Raw genomic sequence first — 24,150 nt, 5'->3', positions numbered from 1 at the left:
TGAAGCATGAGACCCCTGTGCATCTGAACTTGCTTGAGAAATCCCTAGCCTATCCCTAGCTGCTCTGGTTCATAACCCTATATCACGACTCCCCTCAGAAATTAAATCTTCTATTTTGCTTAGGGACATTATTGCTACATGGAAGATTGTGAGGAAGCGCTATGGTTCATCTTTCTGCCTTTTGAAACATCATGGGGGAGATTTATCAAACTGGTGTAAAGTAGGATTGTCTTAGTTGCCCCCGGCAACCAATCAGATTCCACCTTTCATTTTTCAAAGAATCTGTGAGGAATGAAAAGTGGAATCTGATTGGTTGCTAGGGGCAACTAAGACAATTCTACTTTACACCATGTTTGATAAGTTTCCCCCATTGTCCTTGAGGGCAATCCAGGCAAGGAGTCTACCAGCAAGCTGTATGGCAGATGGAAGCTAGGGAGTATACAAACTATAAGTAGCCTGCTACGTCCCACAGAAAACAGACGTGTTTTGGGATCCCTCCATCTTACTTTCTATACTATAATCAGATAAAATCCTATTGCACGTCTCTGCTAACTAATATGGGCAGGGAAGCCACAGAAAACAAATGTGATATAATGATAATTGCTCCTCTTCACCGCTCTATTACAGACCTGTATGCCCATCTCCGTTCACATGGCCGTCTTTGTAGATCGGGTAAAGTAGGGGAAAAAAATGGGTCACATAGCTCAATGTTCCTCAAGCTTTGCAACACATTTTAAAGGGACATGCAGATTTAGGCTATGTTCACACTACGTAAAACTACGGCTGTTGTAGCCATGGGCAACAACGGCCGTACTTTATGCAGTGTTGAACATCGCCTATTCCTCTATGGGATCCCGCCCGGAGCGTAAACACATCGTATACTCTCCGAACGGGATCCCGTGCGGCGCCGCAAATAACTGATATGTCAGTTTTCTGCGGCCGCAATTCAATGAATTCGTAGGATATCCTGTCAGTTCACACAATGAAGCGAGCGGCTCCGGCCGCTTGCTTCATTGTGTGCTGTGGGAGGTTCTGATGCAGGTGCGCGCTGATACACCCGCATCAGAACCCTGTTGACGGAAAGATCATCCGGCCGGGGATGATCCGAGCAGAGACTGGCCGTTCCGTGACCCGGCCGGGGTCACGGAACGGCCGGTCGTTCACAGCGTGTGAACATAGCCTTAAAAAAATATGTTAAAAAAGAAGGATGGCCAGAAACCCAAATCAAGCTCATTCATGCTGCAATATACACTTTCACATTTACTCCAAACATGAAATGCTCTGGTAGGATGCATAACCGCTTTAAATGTGGGGCCTTCTTAAAGGAGTAGTCCGGTGAAAAACTTTTTTTTTCCACTAAATTACACACATTACAAACTTACACAACATTGTAATATGTGTTATTTATGTGAATGGCCCCCTTTCCCATGTTTCCACCCCCTGACGCTTGACCCGGAAGTGTAATACTGCATACTCACATAATCAGTGTCGACCTTTACGCCATCTTGGGGCGATTGTGTCACTCTTGAGGAGGACAGCCCCACTCCAGCGCGTCATTAGCTGCTCAGCCGTGATTGGCTGAGCATAACAGAAGACTTCTGGGGTCACAGCCAATCATGCGCACTGGCAGCCTTTTGATTGGCTATAGCCCCACACGTCTTCTGTTATGCTCAGCCAATCACGGCTGAGCCTCTGATGACGTGCTTGAGGGGGCCGGCATGAGGGAGGGCTAGAGCAGTCAGGCCGGCCTCCTAGAGAGTGACGTAATCGTTCCAAAATGGTGGCCAAGACTGAAGGGGTCAACAGTGATTAGGTGAGTATGTAGTATTACACTTCCGGGTCAAGCTTAGGGGGGGGGGGGAACACAGGGAAGGGGGCCATTCACATAAATAACACACATTACCATGATGCTTAACTTTGTAATGTGTGTTATTTAGTGAAAAAAGTTTTTCACCGGACTACTCTTTTAAAGGGAATCTGTCAGCACCTTTTCGGCTTCTGAGGTGCTGACGTTGTGAGGAAGGTGTGTGTGTTATGGTGCGTTTACACAGACAGATTTATCTGACAGATTTTTTTAAGCCAAAGCCAGGAATGGATTAGAAAAGAGGAGAAATCTCAGTCTTTCCTTTATGACCTGATCCCTGTTTATAGTCTGTTCATGGTTTTGGCTTCAAAAATCTGTCAGATAAATCTGTCTGTGTAAGCGCACCCTAAGTGTGTGTATTACCTTTCTTTTTCTGGTAGCTGCTGTACTTTTTCCATAATCTGTTCTGTAACTTGCGACACAAATGCCAAAGAGAAGTCTTGGTGCCGCACTTCATCCCACCTCTAACTACCTCCTCCTCCCAGCTTCACCTGAATATTCATTGGGGGCTGGCTGCGGCCTTCCTGGCAACGTCATCTGATGGCAAAGGGCCCGCACACACTTGTCAGTTCGCGCATGCATCCTGGCTCTGTGCGCCGCGCGTGTTCCCGGCGAACAATTCGCGCATGCGCCGTAGAGGTGCAGTCGCGCTCAGGTTTGGAGCCTATGCCCCCAGTTAATGCGCACAGTGCGCAAGACTCCTCTTTGGCACTTGCGCTACAAGTTACAGAACATTATTTTAATAAGATTTTGGGAAAAGTACAGCAGCTACCAGAAAAAGAAAGGTAATACACACACTAACACACACACCTTCCTCACAATATTAGCACCTCAAAAGCCGAAAAGTACTTGTATGTGGAATGGTTCTCAAATTGCCCTGTTTTTGGCCCAGGTTTCGGATTTGGTAAAAAAAAGTCTGTTTGTATGATGGAACTTTGGATCCTTATGAGGCTAAAGACCAATATAAGCATCTTCCCTCCCATGGCTCACTCGATTCTTGTGCTAGCCAAGCAATGTATCCTGCATGAATGGCTTTCTCGGCTTTCCCATCTCTATCCCAACTAATAGAGTACCTCAAGAAAAATGTTTTTCCTTGACAGTGTGGAAGTTTTGGGACAAAAAGATAGGCTTACAAAGAGTTTTTTCACAAATGGAGAAGAATTCTTGCTTGTCATAAAACCGTTTGTTCTAACAGAATGGGATCTTAACAGCATGTTAGGCCCCCTGAAAATTTCTTTACGAAAAACCTGATTGCGATTCCCCAATTAAGGCTTTTGAATAAACCCAATCCCTTTCCTATCTAGCCTTGATCGAAAAAGTGTTCGTGTTAGGTACTTTGTTTTATAGGTGGATGCCATAATATATGCTGACATTTGTTGTTTTGTTTACAGAGTTTTCTTTCTTTTTCTTTTCTTGGCATATATTCTAAGTGCAATCCTTAAAGGGGAACTCCACATAAGGAAAACTTGGTTTCTTTTAAAAGAACATTAAAAGTTATATAGATGTGTCTATACAATGTATAGCTGGGTTCACACTATGTATATTTGAGGCTGTATTTGTGAGGCTGTATAGCAACCAAAACCAGGAGTGGATTGAAAACACAGAAAGGCTCTGTTCACATAATGTTGTAATTGAGTGGATGGCCATCATTTAATGGCAAATATTTGCTGTTATTTTAAAACAACGGCTGTGGTATTGAAATAATGGCCGTTATTTACTGTTATATGGCGGCCATCCACTCAATTTCAACATTGTGTGAACAGATCCTTTCTGTGTTTTTAATCCACTCCTGGTTTTGGTTGCTATGAGGACCTGACATGAGGACCAAATACTGCCTGAAATATACATAGTGTGAACCCAGCCTATTACTGTATCTGTACGGTTATGCCACACTGGTAGCCACACTGTGCCAATTCACATTGTCTCCTGCTCCCACTGCTCTCCCACCTTAGGAGACAAAGATTCCATGCCTCTCTTTCACATTACGTGTGTTTGCTGAGCGCAGGCTGATGATGCAGACATAGGGCAGGGCGTGATGTCACAGGAGGTGTGGCTGGATCCCCCAATCCCCTGAGTGATCCACCATCTCTGACTGTCCAGAAGCAGGTGCAGCAACTTCGCTGATTGTGCAGAAGTGTGCAATGAAATTAGGGCTGTGTTCACATATGTTGGAGTTTCATTGCAGTACTGCAACGTATTCACAAAATGATGCAGTAACATAAGTAAATGATGCTAAATGGCAAAAAGGATCAGAGCTGGCACTGCCAATCCCACAAAAAAACAAGGCATAAATAGTATATACCATGTATGATAATATCGGATGAAGTCCTCATTGTGGGGCTCAACTTCAAAGATAAAAGATGCTTGATCATAATATGAGCGTAGAGAGGGGAAAAAAAACAATTTAAAAAGTTCTTTACTTTCTTCCTATATCGGCATTACAGGTAGAGAATACAGTGTGCTGTGTGGTGTTACAGGTAGAGAATACAGTGTGCTGTGTGGTGTTACAGGTAGAGAATACAGCGCTGTGTGGTGTTACAGATAGAGAATACAGTGTTCTGTGTAGTGTTACAGGTAGAGAATACAGCGTGCTGTGTGGTGTTACAGGTAGAGAATACAGGGTGCTGTGTGGTGTTACAGGTAGAGAATACAGGGTGCTGTGTGGTGTTACAGGTAGAGAATACAATGTGCTGTGTCTTGTTACAGGTAGAGAATACAGCGTGCTGTGTGGTGTTACAGGTAGCTACAGTGTGCTTTGTGGTGTTACAGGTAGAGAACACAGTGTGCTGTGTGGTGTTACAGGTAGAGAATACCGCGTGCTGTGTGGTGTTACAGGTAGAGAACACAGTGTACTGTGTGGTGTTACAGGTAGAGAATACAGTGTGCTGTGTGATGTTACAGGTAGAGAATACAATGTGCTGTGTGGTGTTACAGGTAGAGAATACAGTGTGCTATGTCTTGTTACAGGTAGAGAATACAGTGTGCTGTGTGGTGTTACAGGTAGAGAATACAGTGTGCTGTGTGGTGTTACAGGTAGAGAATACAGCGCTGTGTGGTGTTACAGGTAGAGAATACAGTGTGCTGTGTGGTGTTACAGGTAGAGAATACAGCGCTGTGTGGTGTTACAGATAGAGAATACAGTGTGCTGTGTGGTGTTACAGGTAGAGAATACAGTGTGCTGTGTGGTGTTACAGGTAGAGAATACAGTGCTGTGTGGTGTTACAGGTAGAGAATACAGTGTGCTGTGTGGTGTTACAGGTAGAGAATACAGTGTGCTGTGTGATGTTACAGGTAGAGAATATAATGTGCTGTGTCTTGTTACAGGTAGAGAATACAGCGTGCTGTGTGGTGTTACAGATAGAGAATACAGTGCTGTGTGGTGTTACAGGTAGAGAACACAGTGTGCTGTGTGTGGTGTTACAGGTAGAGAATACAGCGTGCTGTGTGGTGTTACAGGTAGAGAATACAGTGTGCTGTGCGGTGTTACAGGTAGAGAATACAGCGCTGTGTGGTGTTACAGGTAGAGAATAGAGCGTGCTGTGTGGTGTTACAGGTAGAGAATAGAGCGTGCTGTGTGGTGTTACAGGTAGAGAATAGAGCGTGCTGTGTGGTGTTACAGGTAGAGAATAGAGCGTGCTGTGTGGTGTTACAGGTAGAGAATACAGTGTGCTGTGTGGTGTTACAGGTAGAGAATAGAGCGTGCTGTGTGGTGTTACAGGTCGAGAATACAGTGTGCTGTGTGGTGTTACAGGTAGAGAATACAGTGTGCTGTGTGGTGTTACAGGTAGAGAATACAATGTGCAGTGTGGTGTTACAGGTAGAGAATACAGTGTGCTGTGTGGTGTTACAGGTAGAGAATACAGTGTGCTGTGTGGTGTTACAGGTAGAGAATACAGCGCTGTGTGGTGTTACAGGTAGAGAATACAGCGTGCTGTGTGGTGTTACAGGTAGAGAATACAGTGTGCTGTGTGGTATTACAGGTAGAGAATACAGCGTGCTGTGTGGTGTTACAGGTAGAGAATACAGCGTGCTGTGTGGTGTTACAGGTAGAGAATACAGTGTGCTGTGTGGTATTACAGGTAGAGAATACAGCGTGCTGTGTGGTGTTACAGGTAGAGAATACAGCGTGCTGTGTGGTGTTACAGGTAGAGAATACAGCATGCTGTGTGGTGTTACAGGTAGAGAATACAGCGTGCTGTGTGGTGTTACAGGTAGAGAATACAGTGTGCTGTGTGGTGTTACAGGTAGCTACAGTATGCTGTGTGGTGTTACAGGTAGAGAACACAGTGTGCTGTGTGGTGTTACAGGTAGAGAATACAGCGTGCTGTGTGGTGTTACAGGTAGAGAATACAGTGTGCTGTGTGGTGTTACAGGTAGAGAATACAGTGTGCTGTGTGGTGTTACAGGTAGCTACAGTATGCTGTGTGGTGTTACAGGTAGAGAACACAGTGTGCTGTGTGGTGTTACAGGTAGAGAATACAGGGTGCTGTGTGGTGTTACAGGTAGAGAATACAGCGTGGTGTTACAGGTAGAGAATACAGCGTGCTGTGTGGTGTTACAGGTAGAGAATACAGGGTGCTGTGTGGTGTTACAGGTAAAGAATACAGCGTGGTGTTACAGGTAGAGAATACAGCGTGCTGTGTGGTGTTACAGGTAGAGAATACAGCGTGCTGTGTGGTGTTACAGGTAGAGAATACAGGGTGCTGTGTGGTGTTACAGGTAGAGAATACAGCGTGGTGTTACAGGTAGAGAATACAGCGTGCTGTGTGGTGTTACAGGTAGAGAATACAGGGTGCTGTGTGGTGTTACAGGTAAAGAATACAGCGTGGTGTTACAGGTAGAGAATACAGCGTGCTGTGTGGTGTTACAGGTAGAGAATACAGCGTGCTGTGTGGTGTTACAGGTAGAGAATACAGCGTGCTGTGTGGTGTTACAGGTAGAGAATACAATGTGCTGTGTCTTGTTACAGGTAGAGAATACAGCGTGCTGTGTGGTGTTACAGGTAGAGAATACAATGTGCTGTGTCTTGTTACAGGTAGAGAATACAGCGTGCTGTGTGGTGTTACAGATAGAGAATACAGTGTGCTGTGTGGTGTTACAGGTAGAGAATACAGCGTGCTGTGTGGTGTTACAGGTAGAGAATACAGCGTGCTGTGCGGTGTTACAGGTAGAGAATACAGCGCTGTGTGGTGTTACAGGTAGAGAATACAGTGCTGTGTGGTGTTACAGGTAGAGAATACAGTGTGCTGTGTGGTGTTACAGGTAGAGAATACAGTGCTGTGTGGTGTTACAGGTAGAGAATACAGCGCTGTGTGGTGTTACAGGTAGAGAATACAGTGTGCTGTGTGGTGTTACAGGTAGCTACAGTATGCTGTGTGGTGTTACAGGTAGAGAATACAGCGTGCTGTGTGGTGTTACAGGTAGAGAATACAGCGTGCTGTGTGGTGTTACAGGTAGAGAATACAGCGTGCTGTGTGGTGTTACAGGTAGAGAATACAGGGTGCTGTGTGGTGTTACAGGTAGAGAATACAGCGTGCTGTTACAGGTAGAGAATACAGCGTGCTGTGTGGTGTTACAGGTAGAGAATACAGGGTGCTGTGTGGTGTTACAGGTAGAGAATACAGGGTGCTGTGTGGTGTTACAGGTAGAGAATACAGTGTGCTGTGTGGTGTTACAGGTAGAGAATACAGTGCTGTGTGGTGTTACAGGTAGAGAATACAGTGCTGTGTGGTGTTACAGGTAGAGAATACAGTGCTGTCTGGTTTTACAGGTAGAGAATACAGTGCTGTGTGGTGTTACAGGTAGAGAATGCAGCATGCTGTGTGGTATCACAGGTAGAGAATACAGCGTGTTGTGTGGTGTTACAGGTAGAGAATACAGCGTGCTGTGTGGTGTTACAGGTAGAGAATACAGCGTGCTGTGTGGTGTTACAGGGGGGCCCTTGGGGGTTGGTCCTTTGACATTGGGGTTGCAGGGCCATTCCGTGGCCTCCCTTCCTTTGCTTGCGCACGCTTTGCGGGGTTGGCGGTCACTGACCGGCACAGTGTTGTTTGGTTTGGGACTCATGTGTATCAGACCTGCATGTGGTATATGAGGCAATATGGTTTGATCAAATTGAATACTAACTTCTGATGTTGATTTTTAATCTAGCTGAACAAGCTTTCGTGTCAACCATGGGTGTGATGTGCAGCCATTTCTGTCTCTCCAGGCTTGTGCATATTTACTGAAAATAAACTTCTCCGGCTCAGAGGGCACTGGAGGACATTTTAATGTTTTAAATAAGGAAAAAATCTGACAATGGACACGTTAGGTGATATGCTGACCACTTATTTAAAAAAAAAAAAAGTTTTATCCGAAAAATTAGACAAAAAGTGGTGCTACTATCACATAAAATCACTCACAAGAGTATAAATAACATTAGAACAGCAAGAACAATGTTACAATACTTGAAAATGTCTAATAAAGTCCATTGGCATATAAACTCAGACGACCATCAGCACATTGTCCGTAGCATGGCGCATAATACTTATGGTGTTTCAGTCCATACACACCAGAACATGGAAGTAGAGTGTCTCTAAGTAGGGCAACCAAATTGCAAAAATGTCCATGCATAAACAAAGGGATTGGCAATATATATATATATATATATATATATATATATATATATACAACCAGCAATAATGGTCACCACAAAAGGATAAAAGTGCTACTCACGGTACCGAACAGGAGTCTGGCCTCTGGTGCTCCTCTCAGAGCATCTCAGCAATTGCTCTTCCGGTACAGGAACAAGAACAGGCACAGGATAGTCCATGATATCAGGAGCTGGAGCTGAGACGGGTTGAGGGTAGTCTGGTGCAGGCATTGGTTCATGGACTGGTGCTGCTGCAGGAATTTGTAGCTTCCTGGATACTCAGACCTGGAGCAAAGTTGAGCTTCTCCAATAAGGGGCATTCTGGGAACGGCGTCAGCCAAAGGAGAAAGAGATGGTGCATTCAGTTATGAAAAGACAGGCTGTACAGGCATAGTCTTTTACGATGCCCAAATTGAGGAGACCTTTCAGGTTTCTCAATCTCGTACATGCCTGTTTATGGCTACGGAATAGAGAGGCTGTACTAGGGGCTTCAGCCTAAGGGGAAGCCGACATGACAGGGTTTGGAGGGACCAGCAGCTTGTGTAGTGGGGTCAAGTAAAGGGTAGCAAGGGCAGACAGGGGACATGGGAGGGGAGCTGAGCTGGGATTGGTTGGAGGGATCTGAGGAGCTTGGGGGGAGGAGAAAAAGTGATATAGGGGGCTGCAAGGAGAAAGTGGATAGCCACTTTTCAGTGAACCACTACTGGAGTGGAATCTTTGATTACCTTTCTGTCTCATATGGAAGCTTCCAGGATGCTGGAGCAGTTGAGGAGGATGGCTAAGGAGAGAGGGCATCAGTGGCTGCAGGAGAAAGTCCAGAGCCTGCAGCAGGAGTCGGGGGAGGCCGCAGCGACGGCCTTTCCCAGAAGGAGCCAGCCGAGGAGGACCCGGCGCCGATTGGGCAGCCCCTTCAGGGACCCTCCGACCTTCCTGCCAGAGTGTCTGCTGGTCCCGTTGCACGGAGGCGCGGGAGGAATCCCACTAGAAGGTGTGGCCCGCGTCGGAGGAGGAATCGCCTCCCCTCCCTGCAGAAGAGTTGGTGGTGGTGTCTGGACCAGGTTCGGCGGGCCTACCTTCCGGTTCCAGGGTGAGGCCTGGCCGCTGCGGCGAGAGGCGGAGTCCCAGCAAAGTTCGGAGCCGAGGGGGTTCTGTGTCTCAGCCGGGTTCTGTGATCGGCTGTCAGGTGATGGGCCACGCCTCCAGGAGCCGAAGTCGAGCTCGGGTTGGGGATCGGGCCTCCCCGGAGGCTGCCGGAGGAGGGCGTAGTGACGTCACTGCTGCACATCCGAGCGTAGCTGCAGAGAGGAGTGACGTGCAGAGTGGAGAGTCAGCGGGTGACATGGCAACGCCGGGGACGTCGTTCGGAGGAGGAGAACATCTGGATGCCGGAGTGTCAGCTGCTGGGCCATCTACTTCCAGGTAGCTAGGTGAGACCGCACTTGCTTTGCTTCCAGGGGGTGCGCAGCCTGAAGGGGGAGGCTCAGGGACTGGTGGTGGTGCAGCATATGGCGGAGTTGTTAGTGGGGCTGAAGGAGTTGGTGTCGGGGCTTAGAGGGGGTGCGGGGAAGGGACTGGGGAGTGCGCCCCAGGGGCATGCTGGGCAGAGTGGTGGGCCCGTTCAGGAGGTGCAGGGGGCTGGGGGAGCGAGTGTGGGGCCGGGGGTGCCTGGAGTCAGCAGGGCCGTAGATTCTGACCCCTGATGAAGTCAGAGGCTTGGTGACGGAACGCGTGGGGAAGGGTAGCACCGGGGTTTGTACATTAGTGCATGTGTTAGGGTATTATGTGTATGTTTTATTTTCACATGTTACTTGTTTTGTATTATTACCTATGCATGCATTGAACACCTGTATTTTGATACCAGTGAGGGGTGCTGTACCTTTAAAGCATGATTTATTCACGTAGAGGACCTCGGTTTGAGGGTTGACGTATTAGGGTCTCCCTCTATGTAGTTGGTTTTAATTGCTGTATACAGCTTTTTTCTTTCTTTTTTGTGTGTTTTTATCTGCAAATATTTAATAATGCATATTTTGTGTATTATTTAGGATGTGCTGAGCATTTTCTTTCTTCAGGGTTACCGCGCCTGTCCGGGGGGGGGGGGGGGAGCAGTCAGTCCTTTCAGGGGGCGGGGGTTCGGGGCAGTCCAGACACTTGGCCGCCATGCAAAAGGGGTTGTGCTTCCTCTTTAATGATGGAGTTTGCAAATTCGGAAGCAAGTGCAAGTTCAAGCACGAGTGTTCCATATGTGGCAGGTTCCATGGAGCGGCCCAGTGTTTTAAAGGGCATCAGCGAAATGGAGGTGATGGCTCCGAAAAAGGGGTGGACGCCGATGCGTCTGGAAAAAATCCGGATAAAGTAATTATCCGGATAGGGTGGCGGCGGCCTTGTTGGAAGAGGGGTTTGGGGCAGGTTTTCGGATTCCGTGTGTGCTGGGGGTTGGAGGGCTAGAGGTCAAGAACTTGCGTTCAGCTATGGAACATGCTGACGTGGTGTTGGAGAAGTTGTCAAAAGAGGTGGCTTTGGGGCGGATGGCGGGTCCATTTGTGAACCGGCGAAAAAATGTCGTCTTATACACCACTTGTATCCAAAGGGGGCCTCGGTTTATGACGGGATTGGGCAGAATTTGTGTTCGGTTTGTTATACCTCGTTTGATGAGGCAGTGAAGTGGGTGGTGCGTTACAGCTGTGGGGCGCTGCTGGCAAAGACGGACGTAGAGGCGATGTTCCGCCTGCTTCCGCTTCATTCAGATAGTCAGCATCTGTTGGGCTGCCGTTGGGAGGGTTTGTTTTTTGTTGATCGGTGTCTCCCTATGGGCTGCTCGATCTTCTGTGCCTATTTTGAGGCATTTAGCAGTTTTTTGGAATGGGTGTTTCGGTAGGAATCGGGGTGGCTGTTCGGTCTGTTTGCACACTACCGAGCGGGTGGCGGAGGAGTCGGAAGGGCCGCTTACGGTTTTGAGTTTTTTGGGAATTGTATTGGATACGGACAAGATGTAATGTAGGCTGCTGGTAGATAAACTGGAGGACCTGAGGGCGACGGTTGGCAGGGCGGTGCGGAGTAAGAAGATCTCGTTGCATGATTTGCAATCTCTGCTGGGCAAGTTAAATTTTGCCTGCCGCATTATGCCCATGGCCGGGAGTTCTCTAGGCGGCTGGCGCAGGCGACAGCGGGAATGCGGGCCCCGCATCACATGGTGAGGTTGAGGGAGGAGCTCAAGGATGACATACGGGTATGGGCGTTCTTCTTGTTGCAATACAATGGCAGGTCGTTGTTTATTGACTCGTGGTGAAGGCACCGGATTTTGAGCTCTATACTGACGCGGCGGGGAGCAGTGGTTGTGGGGGTAGTTGATGGGCGGCTGAGTGGCCAGCGACGTGGCGGGATACGGGGTTGCTTGGGAATCTGGTGTTGCTCAAGCTGTTCCCCATTGTGGTGTCTATTTCCATATGGGGGGACAGGTTCAGGGATAAGAAGGTGCGGTTCCACTGTGACAACCTAGGGGTGGTGTCGGCAATTAATTGGCTGTCGGCCTCATCGCCCCCCGATGGTTCGGTTGCTTCAGCATTTAGTACTGATGTGTATGTAGCTGTACGCTTGGGTGGTGGCTGTTCACGTACCTGGGATACAGAACGAAATTGCTGACGCTATCTGTCGTTCACAGTGGGACCTATTTCTGCGTTTAGCTCCAGAAGCTCAGATCCAAGGGGAGTCTGTGCCAGTGGAACTGTGGAATCTACCATTCGGGCGGTGAGCAGCCTTATCGGGAGCTCGCTGGCTCAGGTGATGTGGGTACAGTAAGTGTCTGCTTGGGAACGATGGGAAGAGTGGAAACGGTGGATTAGAGAGGTGGGGGGTGATGAGGTGGCAATGTTGCTGTGTTTGGGGCATGGGAAGGAGTTGGGTTGGTCATTAGCATGGCTTAATAGCTTGTTGGCAGGGGTGGCTTTAAAGGGGTACAGGAGGGGTAGGAGGTGTGTTGATCGGAGGAGGCCTTTTTCATTTACTCTATTGCAACGGTTGGTGGGTCATTTGGGGTCGGTGTGCTTGTCAGGAGATGAGGTGTTATTATTTCGGTTGGCGTTCTTTGGGGCGCTGCAGTTGGGGGAGCTGGTTTGTGGTTCCAGGTTGGTGGTGGGGGGTTTGTTTGGGGAGGATGTGGATCTGTATGAGGAAAGGGTGGAATTTAGGATCCGCAGGTCGAAAACGGACCAGGCGGGCAGAGGTAGGAGGGTAGTTTTGTTTGCGGTTCCACGGAGGTCTGTCCGGTGACGTCCCTTTGGGCGTTTAGAGGGCGTTTCAGGTGCTCGGAAGGCCCATTGTTGAAGCATCAGGATGGTTCCTTTTTGTCAAGGTTTCAGTTTTTGGTGGTGTTTAAGCAGTGCTTGGGGGCTGTGGGGGTGGTTGTGTCAGATTATAGTGGGCACTCTTTTAGGATTTGTGCGGCCACGGAGGCGGCTCGCTGTGGCCTCCCTGATGACCTGGTGCGCAGGATCGGGAGGTGGGAGTCTGTCCGCTTCCGGACCTATGTGAGGCTTGGTATGCTGTAGGTATGGGGTTGCATTGGAAAGGACGACTAGGGTGGAACTAGGGGGGGATAGTTTTGCAGTGTTGTGCTGTATCGGTGTATTTACTGTTGTGGTTTTGTTTTTTAGATCGCCCGGCCTGTTTGGTGTGGATCATGGGCCACTCCTACGTGTGTTGGGGAGCGCTGAGGGCGTCGGTGTGGCCAAACGGACGGCAGCTGGGGTTTCAGAGGAGTGAGGCAGTGGTGCGCTGGCTCGGGAAGAGCGGCATGACCTGGGACAGGGTGCTTCCAGACTTCCACAAGTATGTGCGGTTGGAAAGGGCCCCAGATATTGTGGTTTTGCATGTTGGGGGAAATGATTTGGGGGCTCACCCCCTCCGGGATTTGGTGGTGGATATCAAGTTTGATGTCCTTCGACTTTGGTTGATGTATCCGCGCTTAGTGGTGGTGTGGTCGGATATTGTCCCGCACAAGCGATGGAGAGATGCTAGGTCACCCGCGGGGATCAATAAGGCCAGGATCAAGGTGAATCGGGCGGTGGGTCGTTTTATGGCAAGAAATGGAGCTATTGCAATTCAGGGGAGGGGAGTCAGGGAAGGGGGCCTTTTGGAGGGGGGATGGGGTTCACTTGAACGCCATCAGAACGGATATGTGGTCGCTAGGATTGCGTGATGGCATTGAGCTGACGCTGAAGGTGTGGGGGGACGCAAACGCTTAAGGTGTCAAGCGTTTGTGTTGTGGCGGGAGGGTCCTCGAGGTTGGAGTACATTACATGGGGATAAAGGTAAGGGGGGAAACCAAGGAGGTTCTGGACTCCCTAGTTAATTTGAGGCATGTGATGGGTGGTTGGCCTATAGACATTAGGTGGGTTCACGGGGGGCCTAAGCCCTGGACTGTGAAATATAGGGGATGTACACAGGTGTTTAATGGGCTGCCAGTGAGCCAAGGGGTGCTATCGGCTGCAGGCAAATCCTGTGTCGATTGCTAATACCGGGGTTGCCGCCAGGGATATTTGGGCCTTGAGGACCGTCTCCGTCAGACAGTAATAGGACTTCATTTGTGAGGTGGTGTTTACATTATTTGTGTTGTTTTGTTAATAAAAGGGCCGCCATGGCCGATTCAATTCCAGCAATGTCTCTGTCATTTTTGGGAAAGGGTTTTGGGGAATAAGGTGGCCTAAGGGACTCGACAATACCTCTGTCAAGAGAGGCTGTACTAGGGGCTTCAGCCTAAGGGGAAGCCGACATGACAGCGTTTGGAGGGACCAGCAGCTTGTGCAGTGGGGTCAAGTAAAGGGCAGCAAGGGCAGACAGGGGACATGGGAGGGGAGCTGAGCTGGGATTGGTTGGAAGGGGCTGAGGAGCTTGGTGGGAGGAGAAAAAGTGATATAGGGGGCTGCAAGGAGAAAGTGGTTAGCCAGGGATATTTGGGCCTTGAGGACCGTCTCCGTCAGACAGTAATAGGACTTCATTTGGGAGGTGGTGTTTACATTATTTGTGTTGTTTTGTTAATAAAAGGGCCGCCATGGCCGATTCAATTCCAGCAATGTCTCTGTCATTTTTGGGAAAGGGTTTTGGGGAATAAGGTGGCCTAAGGGACTCGACAATACCTCTGTCAAGAGAGGCTGTACTAGGGGCTTCAGCCTAAGGGGAAGCCGACATGACAGCGTTTGGAGGGACCAGCAGCTTGTGCAGTGGGGTCAAGTAAAGGGCAGCAAGGGCAGACAGGGGACATGGGAGGGGAGCTGAGCTGGGATTGGTTGGAAGGGGCTGAGGAGCTTGGTGGGAGGAGAAAAAGTGATATAGGGGGCTGCAAGGAGAAAGTGGTTAGCCACTTTTCAGTAAACCACTACTGGAGTGGAATCTCCCACCCTCCCTCCCTAGGTTGTGATGGAAGTGTTCGGAGAAAAAGGAGGGGGGGCTCTGCGGGTGTTTGGTCTGGGTAGGGACAGGCTGGTTTTTGGGTTGGCTACGGTGGTTTGTCGCAGCAGCTGTGGCGGGGTGGCGGGAGGGTCCTCGAGGTTGGAGTACATTACATGGGGATAGAGGTAAGGGGGGGAACCAAGGAGGTTCTGGACTCCCTAGTTAATTTGAGGCACGTGACGGGCTGGCGGTTGGCGTATAGAAATAAGGTGGGTTCACGGGGGGGCCTAAGCCCTGGACTGTGAAATGTAGGGGATGTACAAAGGTGTTTAATGGGCTGCCAGTGAGCCAAGGGGTGCTATCAGCTGCGGGCAAATCCTGTATCGATTGCTAATACCAGGGGGACCGCCAGGGATATTTGGGCCTCGAGGACTGTCTCCATCAGACAGTAATAGGACCTCATTTGGGAGGTGGTGTTTACATTATTTGTGTTGTTTTGTTAATAAAAAGGCCGCTGTGGCCGATTCAATTCCAGCAATGTCTCTGTCATTTTTGGGAAAGGGTTTTGGAGAATAAGGTGGCCCAAGGGACTCGACAATACCCCTGTCATGCGACAACTGTGTATGGCTCCACTTCCCACAGAACAGTGATGGTTTTTCAGCCAGACTTTGTCACCAACTTGTAGGGGCTGTGCATTAGCTTGCTGATTGCAGTCATTCTCTTGCCTTCTGTGAGCTTTGTCTATTATGGAGTCAACAATTTCCTGAGCCTTATAAATCCTGTGTTTGTGCCCTGGTACCCAACTTGTCTATTATGGGGGTTTGATAGAGTCGGGTACATGGATGCCCAGAACACGGTCTTTGGGTATTTGCCCCCCCCCCCTTGGCCCACACTAATGGCCACTGAGTGGACGGGGCCTATGCAGTGAGGACATCACAGAGGGGCTGGGCATAAGGTGGATATGTGGGCGGGGCTAAGTGGTGCTGCGGCCGCCTAGGTAGCACAGTCCGCAGATTATAAAAATAAAAAACACTTTTTACTGGAACAAGCACAATGACATATGATATCATATATGTAGAGAAATCATAATGCAAAAAGGGGGTAACAGTGTCACTTTAAGAGTTCAAGCCACTCCGTCTGCTTAGAAACTGATGCTGTCTGTAGCATGTTGATAAAAATTGTTGATAAAAATGTATTTCCTTGAGGGAGGTAGGCTTTTGTTCACAGCTTCTTACATTCATGAAAATCACATAGCTCACATAACAGCAGGGATTCGAAGGCAGGACCTTGGTCTAATAAAACAGCCTATAGACAACCATAGTGTTTGACGTAGTGGTTGTAGTACATGATGACAATTGCTCTCACTGTGAAGTCTCTAACAGACATGACAACAGTCCACTTACTGTAGGGATTTACTATAGTGAGGGCATCAGTGTAACCAACACAAGTAGGGGCAAGTTTCACATGATACAAGCCCAATGAGATTGTGGCCTTGAGAGTACGGATAGGGTGGAGTGGAGCTCTTGCATCCTTCTTGCCAGCCTTGGCCAGATTGCATGCTGGACAGTTATGAAACCAGTTTTCAATGTCACTCCCCATACCAATCCAATAGAAGAGTCTTCTGATAGTAGCTTCTGTCTTGTGTACACCAAAGTGTCCAGACTGGTGGTGATACACGTCCAAGATGATTTTTGCATCACACCTTGGAATGAGGATCTGGTGTAGTCTCTCACCTGAAACAGGATCCAAAGTGTTAAGTAGGCCTTGCTAAAGGAAGAGAAGTTTTCTCAATATCTAGATAGGACTTGCGCAGTCTGATAGGGATCTTTGCAGTTTGCATTTATTCTTGGAGCTCTGGGACTCTGGGAGAGGCCAAAGCTGTAGCCTCCCCCAACCCCTACAGCAGGCCCTGGACTTGTGCCTGCAACCACTGAGGCCCTTGTTCCTCCACCATCCTCCTCAACTGCTCCGACATTACTGAGGCAGACTCCATCCTGCAGCACTGATTTCTCCAACTCAGTATCCACAAAATGGCTGATTAACTCCCTTCTCCCCTGTCATGTATATAAGCTAACTTATGACCACCACCACCCCCATATAATACCTGAACGATGGAGCACCAATCCTAACCTATACCCAACCCTTTACCTTGGCTAAACCTTGGGTGTCCCCACCATGGGTGACCCCAACTATCACTTAAGTATGGTCCCTCCACACCCTGTCATGTCAGCCTCCTCTTAGGCTAAAGCCCTTCATCTAGTCTCACTATCCGGTCTTCAGCCTAGTGCCATCTCTTTCCCAGGTAAGTGACGCACATGGCCATGCACATGAAGAGAACGGGACCTATAAGACCAGATACCTTCTTCCGTTGCTTCCCCCATCACACACACATACGAATGTCCCCAAGACACTGCCCCTGGTGTCCTTCCTTGAACACTTTTGCTTGGTACTAACCACTACATTCCAGGAACACCCCAAAAGACCAATGTTCTCAAGATGCTTTTAGCCTGGCATACTACTGCCATAAATAAATGGCAGCAGTAGTGATGGTGCTGCTCTTGGTCTCCGGCGGCTTCCTGGTCTGAGACTAGGCTTAAGACATGATGTTTCAAGCCTGTACAGCCATTCAGCGTTGGTTGAGCGGGTTTGACACATCACGTCCCAAGCCTAGCCTGAGACCATGATGCGGCCAGAGACCGGGAGCAGCATGATGCGGGCCCCATCGCTGGACATCATTGTTTTCATCCACCCCCTCCCCAGTGATACTGCGGAAAAAGGCCTCCTGCCCAGTGTACACCTTTAAACATCCAAGGGTTTATCCATTGACTTTGTCTAATTGAAGAATTCTATAAAGAATATTCTACAATAACACATCAATCTCTGATGTCATTAATTCTTTATAGAATAATGATGTTTTCCCTCTGTAAATGAGCTCCTGTAATTGGGTGCTGTGGGAAATGGATCCTCCATGGATTCCTACGACTGCTTTATAAACCCTTGGCTTAGAATTGACAGTTGGGAAATCCTCTGGTTCCCGTATGTTTCCGTTTACAGAGATATGATGCCAGATGTTCTGCATGAAACACGTCAGGTTTTCGTGTTGTGTTTACTATGAACCAGATGCCACACCACAAATACTGATACCCAAGACAATCAGCAGCGGGAACTAGCTATCTGTTTGTTCAATGCTTTATACAGAACTCATCATTGCTGTTTCCTTCATGTTGTAAAGTGACTTATGAAGATATTCTGGTAAACATATGGCACTTTAGGCAGGAAAAAATATTATTTTCCGGAGAAATAAGCAATACGGTAGGTCACAGACTCTTGTTGAGACAAATGACAGATGAGTGTTTGTTCTGGCCACCAAAAAGAACAGAAGATTCCATATACTGCCACATTCTGTAGGACTGGAAGTGAACATACAGTACTCACAAAAACTTAGATGAGGTGATATTAGGTTTGGATTCAAGTCTAGAGAAAGTGCTGGCCTCTCCATGACTGGATTACTAATGTTATTAAGTAGAATGGCCTTGTCAAAAAAACAAAAACCATCACCACTAGACACACCTGCCATGTTCACTGTAACACCACCACCACTAGACACACCTGCCCTTTACACTGTAACACCACCACCACAACACACATCTGCCCTGAACACTGTAACACCACTAGACACACCTGCCATGTTCACTGTAACACCACCACCACTAGACAAACCTGCCCTGTACACTGTAACACCACCACCACAACACACACCTGCCCTGAACACTGTAACACCACTTCACACACCTGCCCTGAACACTGTAACACCACCACCAAAGCAACAGTGGCTGACGCATATTGCTCTCCTAGACATCCCCAACATTGTTGGTGGCCATCATTTCTTCTCAACGTGAAACGACTTTAATCAGTGAACAGCACTGAAGCCCATTTGTCCCTCATCCAGCGTAGAAGGAGAGAGCTATGCACCAATTACTGCTGCCTTTTTGACAAGCCCATACTACTTGAATACCATCAGTAATCCAGTCATTGTGTCTCTACATGAACAGCACAGTCCCAAAGTCATCATCATGGAGGACCAGGGCCGGCATCAGCACCCGGCTAACTAGGGCAAATGCCGGGGCCCACAGCTCCTCTAGGGGCCCACTCCCGTTTGTTACTACATTTTTTTGTTATTAAAAAAGAAAAAAAAGTGTAGTAACAAAGGGGACTGGGCCCCTAGAGGCCGCATGTGACAGTTAGGGGCCACGCCGATACATACTGGGGCCCCCGGGCACCTGTCTTCCTTCACAAATCTTCCCTACAGCCTAGTAGGAAAGGACCTTTGAGTGTGTGGGACCTTTGATGATGTCACGGGTCATGTGATCGGACACCTGACCTGATAGAGGGCAGCACGGTAGGCTCTGCAAACTAAGTGTTCTGTATGTGCTGGTTTCTAGTTGTTTTGTGTATAGAGGTCCTGCTGTAATATATCTATATCTATTACAGCAGGATATATATATGTTACAGCAGGACCTCTATACACAAAACAACTAGATATCTGTATCTATCTATGTATCTATGTATCTATCTATCTATCTCCTATCTATCTATCTATCTATCTATCTATCTCTTATCTATCTATCTCCTATCTATCTATCTATCTATCTATCTATCTATCTATCTATCTATCTATCTATCTATCTCCTATCTATCTATCTTCTATCTATCTCCTATCTATCTATCTATCTATCTATCTTCTATCTATCTTCTATCTATCTATCTATCTATCTATCTATCTATCTATCTATCTATCTCCTATCTATCTATCTATCTATCTATCTATCTATCTATCTATCTTCTATCTATCTTCTATCTATCTATCTATCTATCTATCTATCTATCTATCTATCTATCTATCTTCTATCTCTCTCTGTCTCTCTGTCTCTATCATATAAACATGGTGAGACCCCTAGTTCTCCTATATACAGGTCCTGCAGTGATGTTCAGAGTGTATGTATATATATATATATATATATATATATATATATATATATATATATACACTGTATATCACTGCAGGACCTGTATATAGGAGAACTAGGGGTCTCACCATGTTTATATATATATATATATATATATATATATGTATATATATATATATAATCATGCTGGTGCTGCTAGTTCTCCTGTATACAGCTCCTGCTCTGTGTGTGTGCGCTTGTATATATACACATATACACATACACATACACACACACACACACAGCAGGAGAGATCAGGAGATACAGGAGGAGAAAGATATGCAGCAGCCACATGTTTCTTTTGCTGCAAATCTTTCCTCACCTGTCTCTCCATGATTTGCTCCTCAAAGGGGCCCGCCGAGGCTCTGTCGCCCGAGGGCCCACAAAAAGCTGGAGCCGGCCCTGTGGAGGACAAAGCTCCAGCTTATCCAGGCCACAACATCATTGGGGAACAGCTGCTGGAGACTGGGGGACCTCACATGGAGCGTCGTGCACTTCCTCTAGACCCGAATCCTATAGAAAATGGGATCAGCTGAGTCACCATGAAGAGGCTCGTAACTCTGTACCATAGAACCTGACTTTAGGTGGGCAGATCTAAAAGCATGATCGCTGTATATATTAAGGTATGTCTGTTCCATAGGTTTGTAGACTTCCTTAAGTTTACAAAGTAAGGGTATGTTCACACTGAGTAAAACATGTCAATTCTTTGAGCAAAAAGACATGGAGAGCAGAGGTGTGCGAGGCATCCCATTGACACAGGCACGCGGGCTCCACCACGGAATTCCGCCTGTGTGAACGCTCTCTAAGGTAAGAAACAGACAGACTTAAATCCATCCCAATTATCCTATTAAACGTTTTTCGTGGTCCTCAGGTTTCTATCCACACTCCTGAAACATACTAGTAGGGTTACCAGCCTTTTTTTCATATTGGCCCTCATGTCTTTAAGCTTGAGTGAGATTTTAACCCCCAGCAGGTAGTTGGTCTATGTGACTAGTCTGTGAAGAGCACTGATGGGTATTCTGGGGCTATATGACAGAACATTATCTGATATCCCAGTGTCCTCTGATATGTGTGGTCTTCAACTGAATATGTTTTGCTATGTTATATTTTCACAGCTAACAATATAAAAGAAAAGACACCGTACCCCTCCATTGTTTCATCACACATATAATGGAGGTGAAGAATGAGACACATCATGGGTTCATATTACTGGGCTTCTCTGATATGCCCGATATTCGTATTCCTCTCATATCCATGTTCATTGGAGCCTACATCATCTGCATTGTAGGAAATGTAACCATTTCCATGCTTATCATATCACAACCTAAACTTCATACCCCCATGTATGTCCTGATGGGGAATCTGGCATTTGTAGATATATCTTTTTCATCTATTACCATTCCACATGCCTTGTACGGTCTCATCTCTGGAGACACCTACATCTCTTTCAATGGCTGCATCCTGCAGCTCTTCTTCTTCCAGGCAGTCGGTAACATGGACAGTTTCCTTCTGGCAATCATGGCCTTTGATCGATACTCTGCAGTCTGTCATCCATTGCGTTACTTAACCATCATGAGTCCGAAGACATGTATCTGCCTGGTGGCCTCTTCATGGGTCATCGTAAGCCTTCACTCCCTTATGTACGCGGTCATGAACTCTTGCCGTGCTCTCTGTAAGTGGGTTATACCTCACTTCTTTTGTGATTTATCTGGGATGATGTTGTTGTCCTGTTCATTCCCTTCTGACCTTGAGCAAATAGGAGTGTACGTCGAAGGCAGCATCATAATCTTTGGCCCAGTGTTCTTCATCTTGGTGTCCTACATACTGATCATAAGAGCCGTACTGAAGCTACAGACCTCAAAAGGAAGATGGAAAACCTTCAATACGTGCTCCTCTCACCTCACCATTGTCATCATTTACTACAGTGCACTCATATTTGTGTATTTTCGCCCCAAATCCATCTACTCTGCAGCCTATGACCGGGTGAGCAGCATAGTGTTTTGTTTTTTTGTCCCCATTATTAACCCCTTTATATACAGCATGAGGAACAAGCAGGTGACATCTGGTGTAAAGAAAGTTTTACCCCAAGCTTGAAGCTGAGAAAAGTTAGGCCCCCTTCACACGTCCGGAAAATCTGTCCGGATTTCCTATCAGGAAATCCGGACGGATTTCCGGACTCATAGGCGAACATTAGACACGGACACCCTTCCGGATTTTTCCGGAAGGGTGTCCGTTCCGGAAAATAGGACCAGATTTTTTAGATCCTGTCCTATTTTCGTCCGGAAATCCGTCACGGACGCCGCCATAGAAGTCTATGGGAGCGCCGGAATTACGGGCATTTTCCTGATGTATTACAGGAAAGTGCCCGCGATTCCGGACTGGTAGAGAGCCAGCCCCGGCCGCCGTCCGATCACCCGCACACCCCCATCCCCCCCGCACCGCACCGCACCGTACACTCTGCCCGGCACTACAGGGCTGGCCGGCCAGAGTGCGGTGCAGATCCCCCCCCCCGCCCCCATGCAGCCTGTGGCCATCCAGGTTGCAGAAGTACAACTCCCATCATGGCTCTGCTAGCAGGCCATGATGGGAGTTGTAGTTCTGCAGTCTGTGGCCATCCAGGTTGCAGACGTACAACTCCCATCATGCCTTGCTGACAGGCCATGATGGGAGTTCTGCAGCCTGTGGCCATCCAGGTACACGGGTACCTGTGATTTATGTTGGCATACTAGACCATATTATCTCATCAGGAAATCCTGAAGGTTTTTCCTGATGGTTTCCTGATGGTAAAAACGGATTACTGTCAGGAAATCCTGATACTTTCCTGATGACATTTAAGGTCTCCTGATCAGGATTTCCTGACAGTAAAAACTGACACGGACGTGTGAATGGGGCCTTAGTAGATCCTTAATCTAGCGGCTGCAGGACATTATCATTCTTATTAGGGAAATACATGAAATTACAGATTGACCAAAATAATAATTTGAACACAATTCTGCAAAGTTTGTCCAAATTTGTTTGTTTCTTGTTGGGGAAAACAAGAAGAGAAGTGTAAAACAAATCGAGATGAACTGTGAATGGCCACGGTTTACTATAAAGCATTGGCAAGCAGCATATAGACTCCTAAATGTTACATAGTTCAGAATAGAGTCCATTATGTTCATCCTATAACTGTATAATTCTCTTATACTATGTTGATCCAGAAAAAAAATTACCCTCATGAGGCAGATGCCCGATATTGCCCCATAATTTTGGAAAAAAAATGTTCCTGACTGATATGGCAATCAGAATAAATCCCTGGATCAATGTCCTATCACCAGAAATCTAGAAACCCATAGCTTGTAATATTAAATGTTAAATAAAAGCATCCAGGCCTCCCTTGTACTTATTTAATGAATCAGCCATGACATCATCATATGGCAGAGAGTTCCATAGTCCCTTGCATTGTCCATAGTTTCTTACGGTAAATAATCTACGTCTGTGATGATGATGATGATGATGATGATGAAACTTCCTTTTCTGTAGACGTAGAGGATGCCCCCTTTCATGGTTACAGGCCTAGGTCTAAAAAGATCACTACAAAGATCTCTGAACTCTCCATTGAAATATTGGTACATTGTGATTAGATGTGTTTTTGATTTTTTCAAAAGTAAACAAGCCCGAGCTTGATAATCTGTCTTGGTACTGTAACCTACCCATGCTCCTGAAAACCAATAAGCTAGAAAGCCTACTGTGTTGATCCAGAGGAAGACAAAAACACTTATGAGACAGATGCCAATGGCCCCATCACAGAGAGAAAAATCCCTTTCCGTCTCCATCAGAATAATCCCTGGATCAACATTGTATCACATGAAATCAAAAGTTTACATACATACAGAATTTTTTCTTTCTTGTCCTTTTTTCCAGAGAATATGAATAATAACATAAAACCTTTTTTCCCACTCATGGTTAGTGGTTGGGTGAAGCCCGGAATGGTCAAACCACTGTGTTTTCTCTTTCTAAATCAAAATGAAACCAAAAACATCCAAATGACCCTGATGAAAAGTTTGTTTCCCCGGTTCTTAATACCGTGTATTGCACCTTCTAACATCAATGACAGCTTGAAGTCTTTTGTGGTAGTTGTGGATGAGGTTCTTTATTTTCTCAGATGGTAAACCTGCCCATTCTTCCTGTAAATTCCTGTGCTTTCTTGCATGAACTGCGCGCTTGAGATCGCCGAGACTGGCTCAATGATATTAGGGTCAGGAGATGCAGATGGCCACTTCAGA

The 24,150-nt window shown here is 47.2% G+C and overlaps 1 protein-coding gene across 1 annotated transcript; it reads left to right on the top strand.

Moving 5' to 3' along the window:
- Positions 1–21,055: 21,055 nt before the first annotated feature.
- On the top strand, positions 21,056–21,979 carry LOC138766589 (olfactory receptor 1L6-like). The gene has a single exon (XM_069944180.1). It carries the CDS (start codon positions 21,056–21,058, stop codon positions 21,977–21,979), a length of 924 nt encoding a protein of 307 aa, XP_069800281.1.
- Positions 21,980–24,150: the final 2,171 nt, after the last annotated feature.

Source organism: Dendropsophus ebraccatus, chromosome 10 (genome assembly GCF_027789765.1).
Source record: "Dendropsophus ebraccatus isolate aDenEbr1 chromosome 10, aDenEbr1.pat, whole genome shotgun sequence".
Taxonomy (NCBI): Eukaryota; Metazoa; Chordata; class Amphibia; order Anura; family Hylidae; genus Dendropsophus; species Dendropsophus ebraccatus.
The sequence above is the reverse complement of the archived record's forward strand: the minus strand, read 5'-3'. Positions and strand labels throughout refer to the sequence as shown.

Bases quoted from the DNA above. Each gene is read 5' to 3' on its own strand.
- LOC138766589 (XM_069944180.1), top strand. From the start codon at position 21,056: ATGGAGGTGAAGAATGAGACACATCATGGGTTCATATTACTGGGCTTC.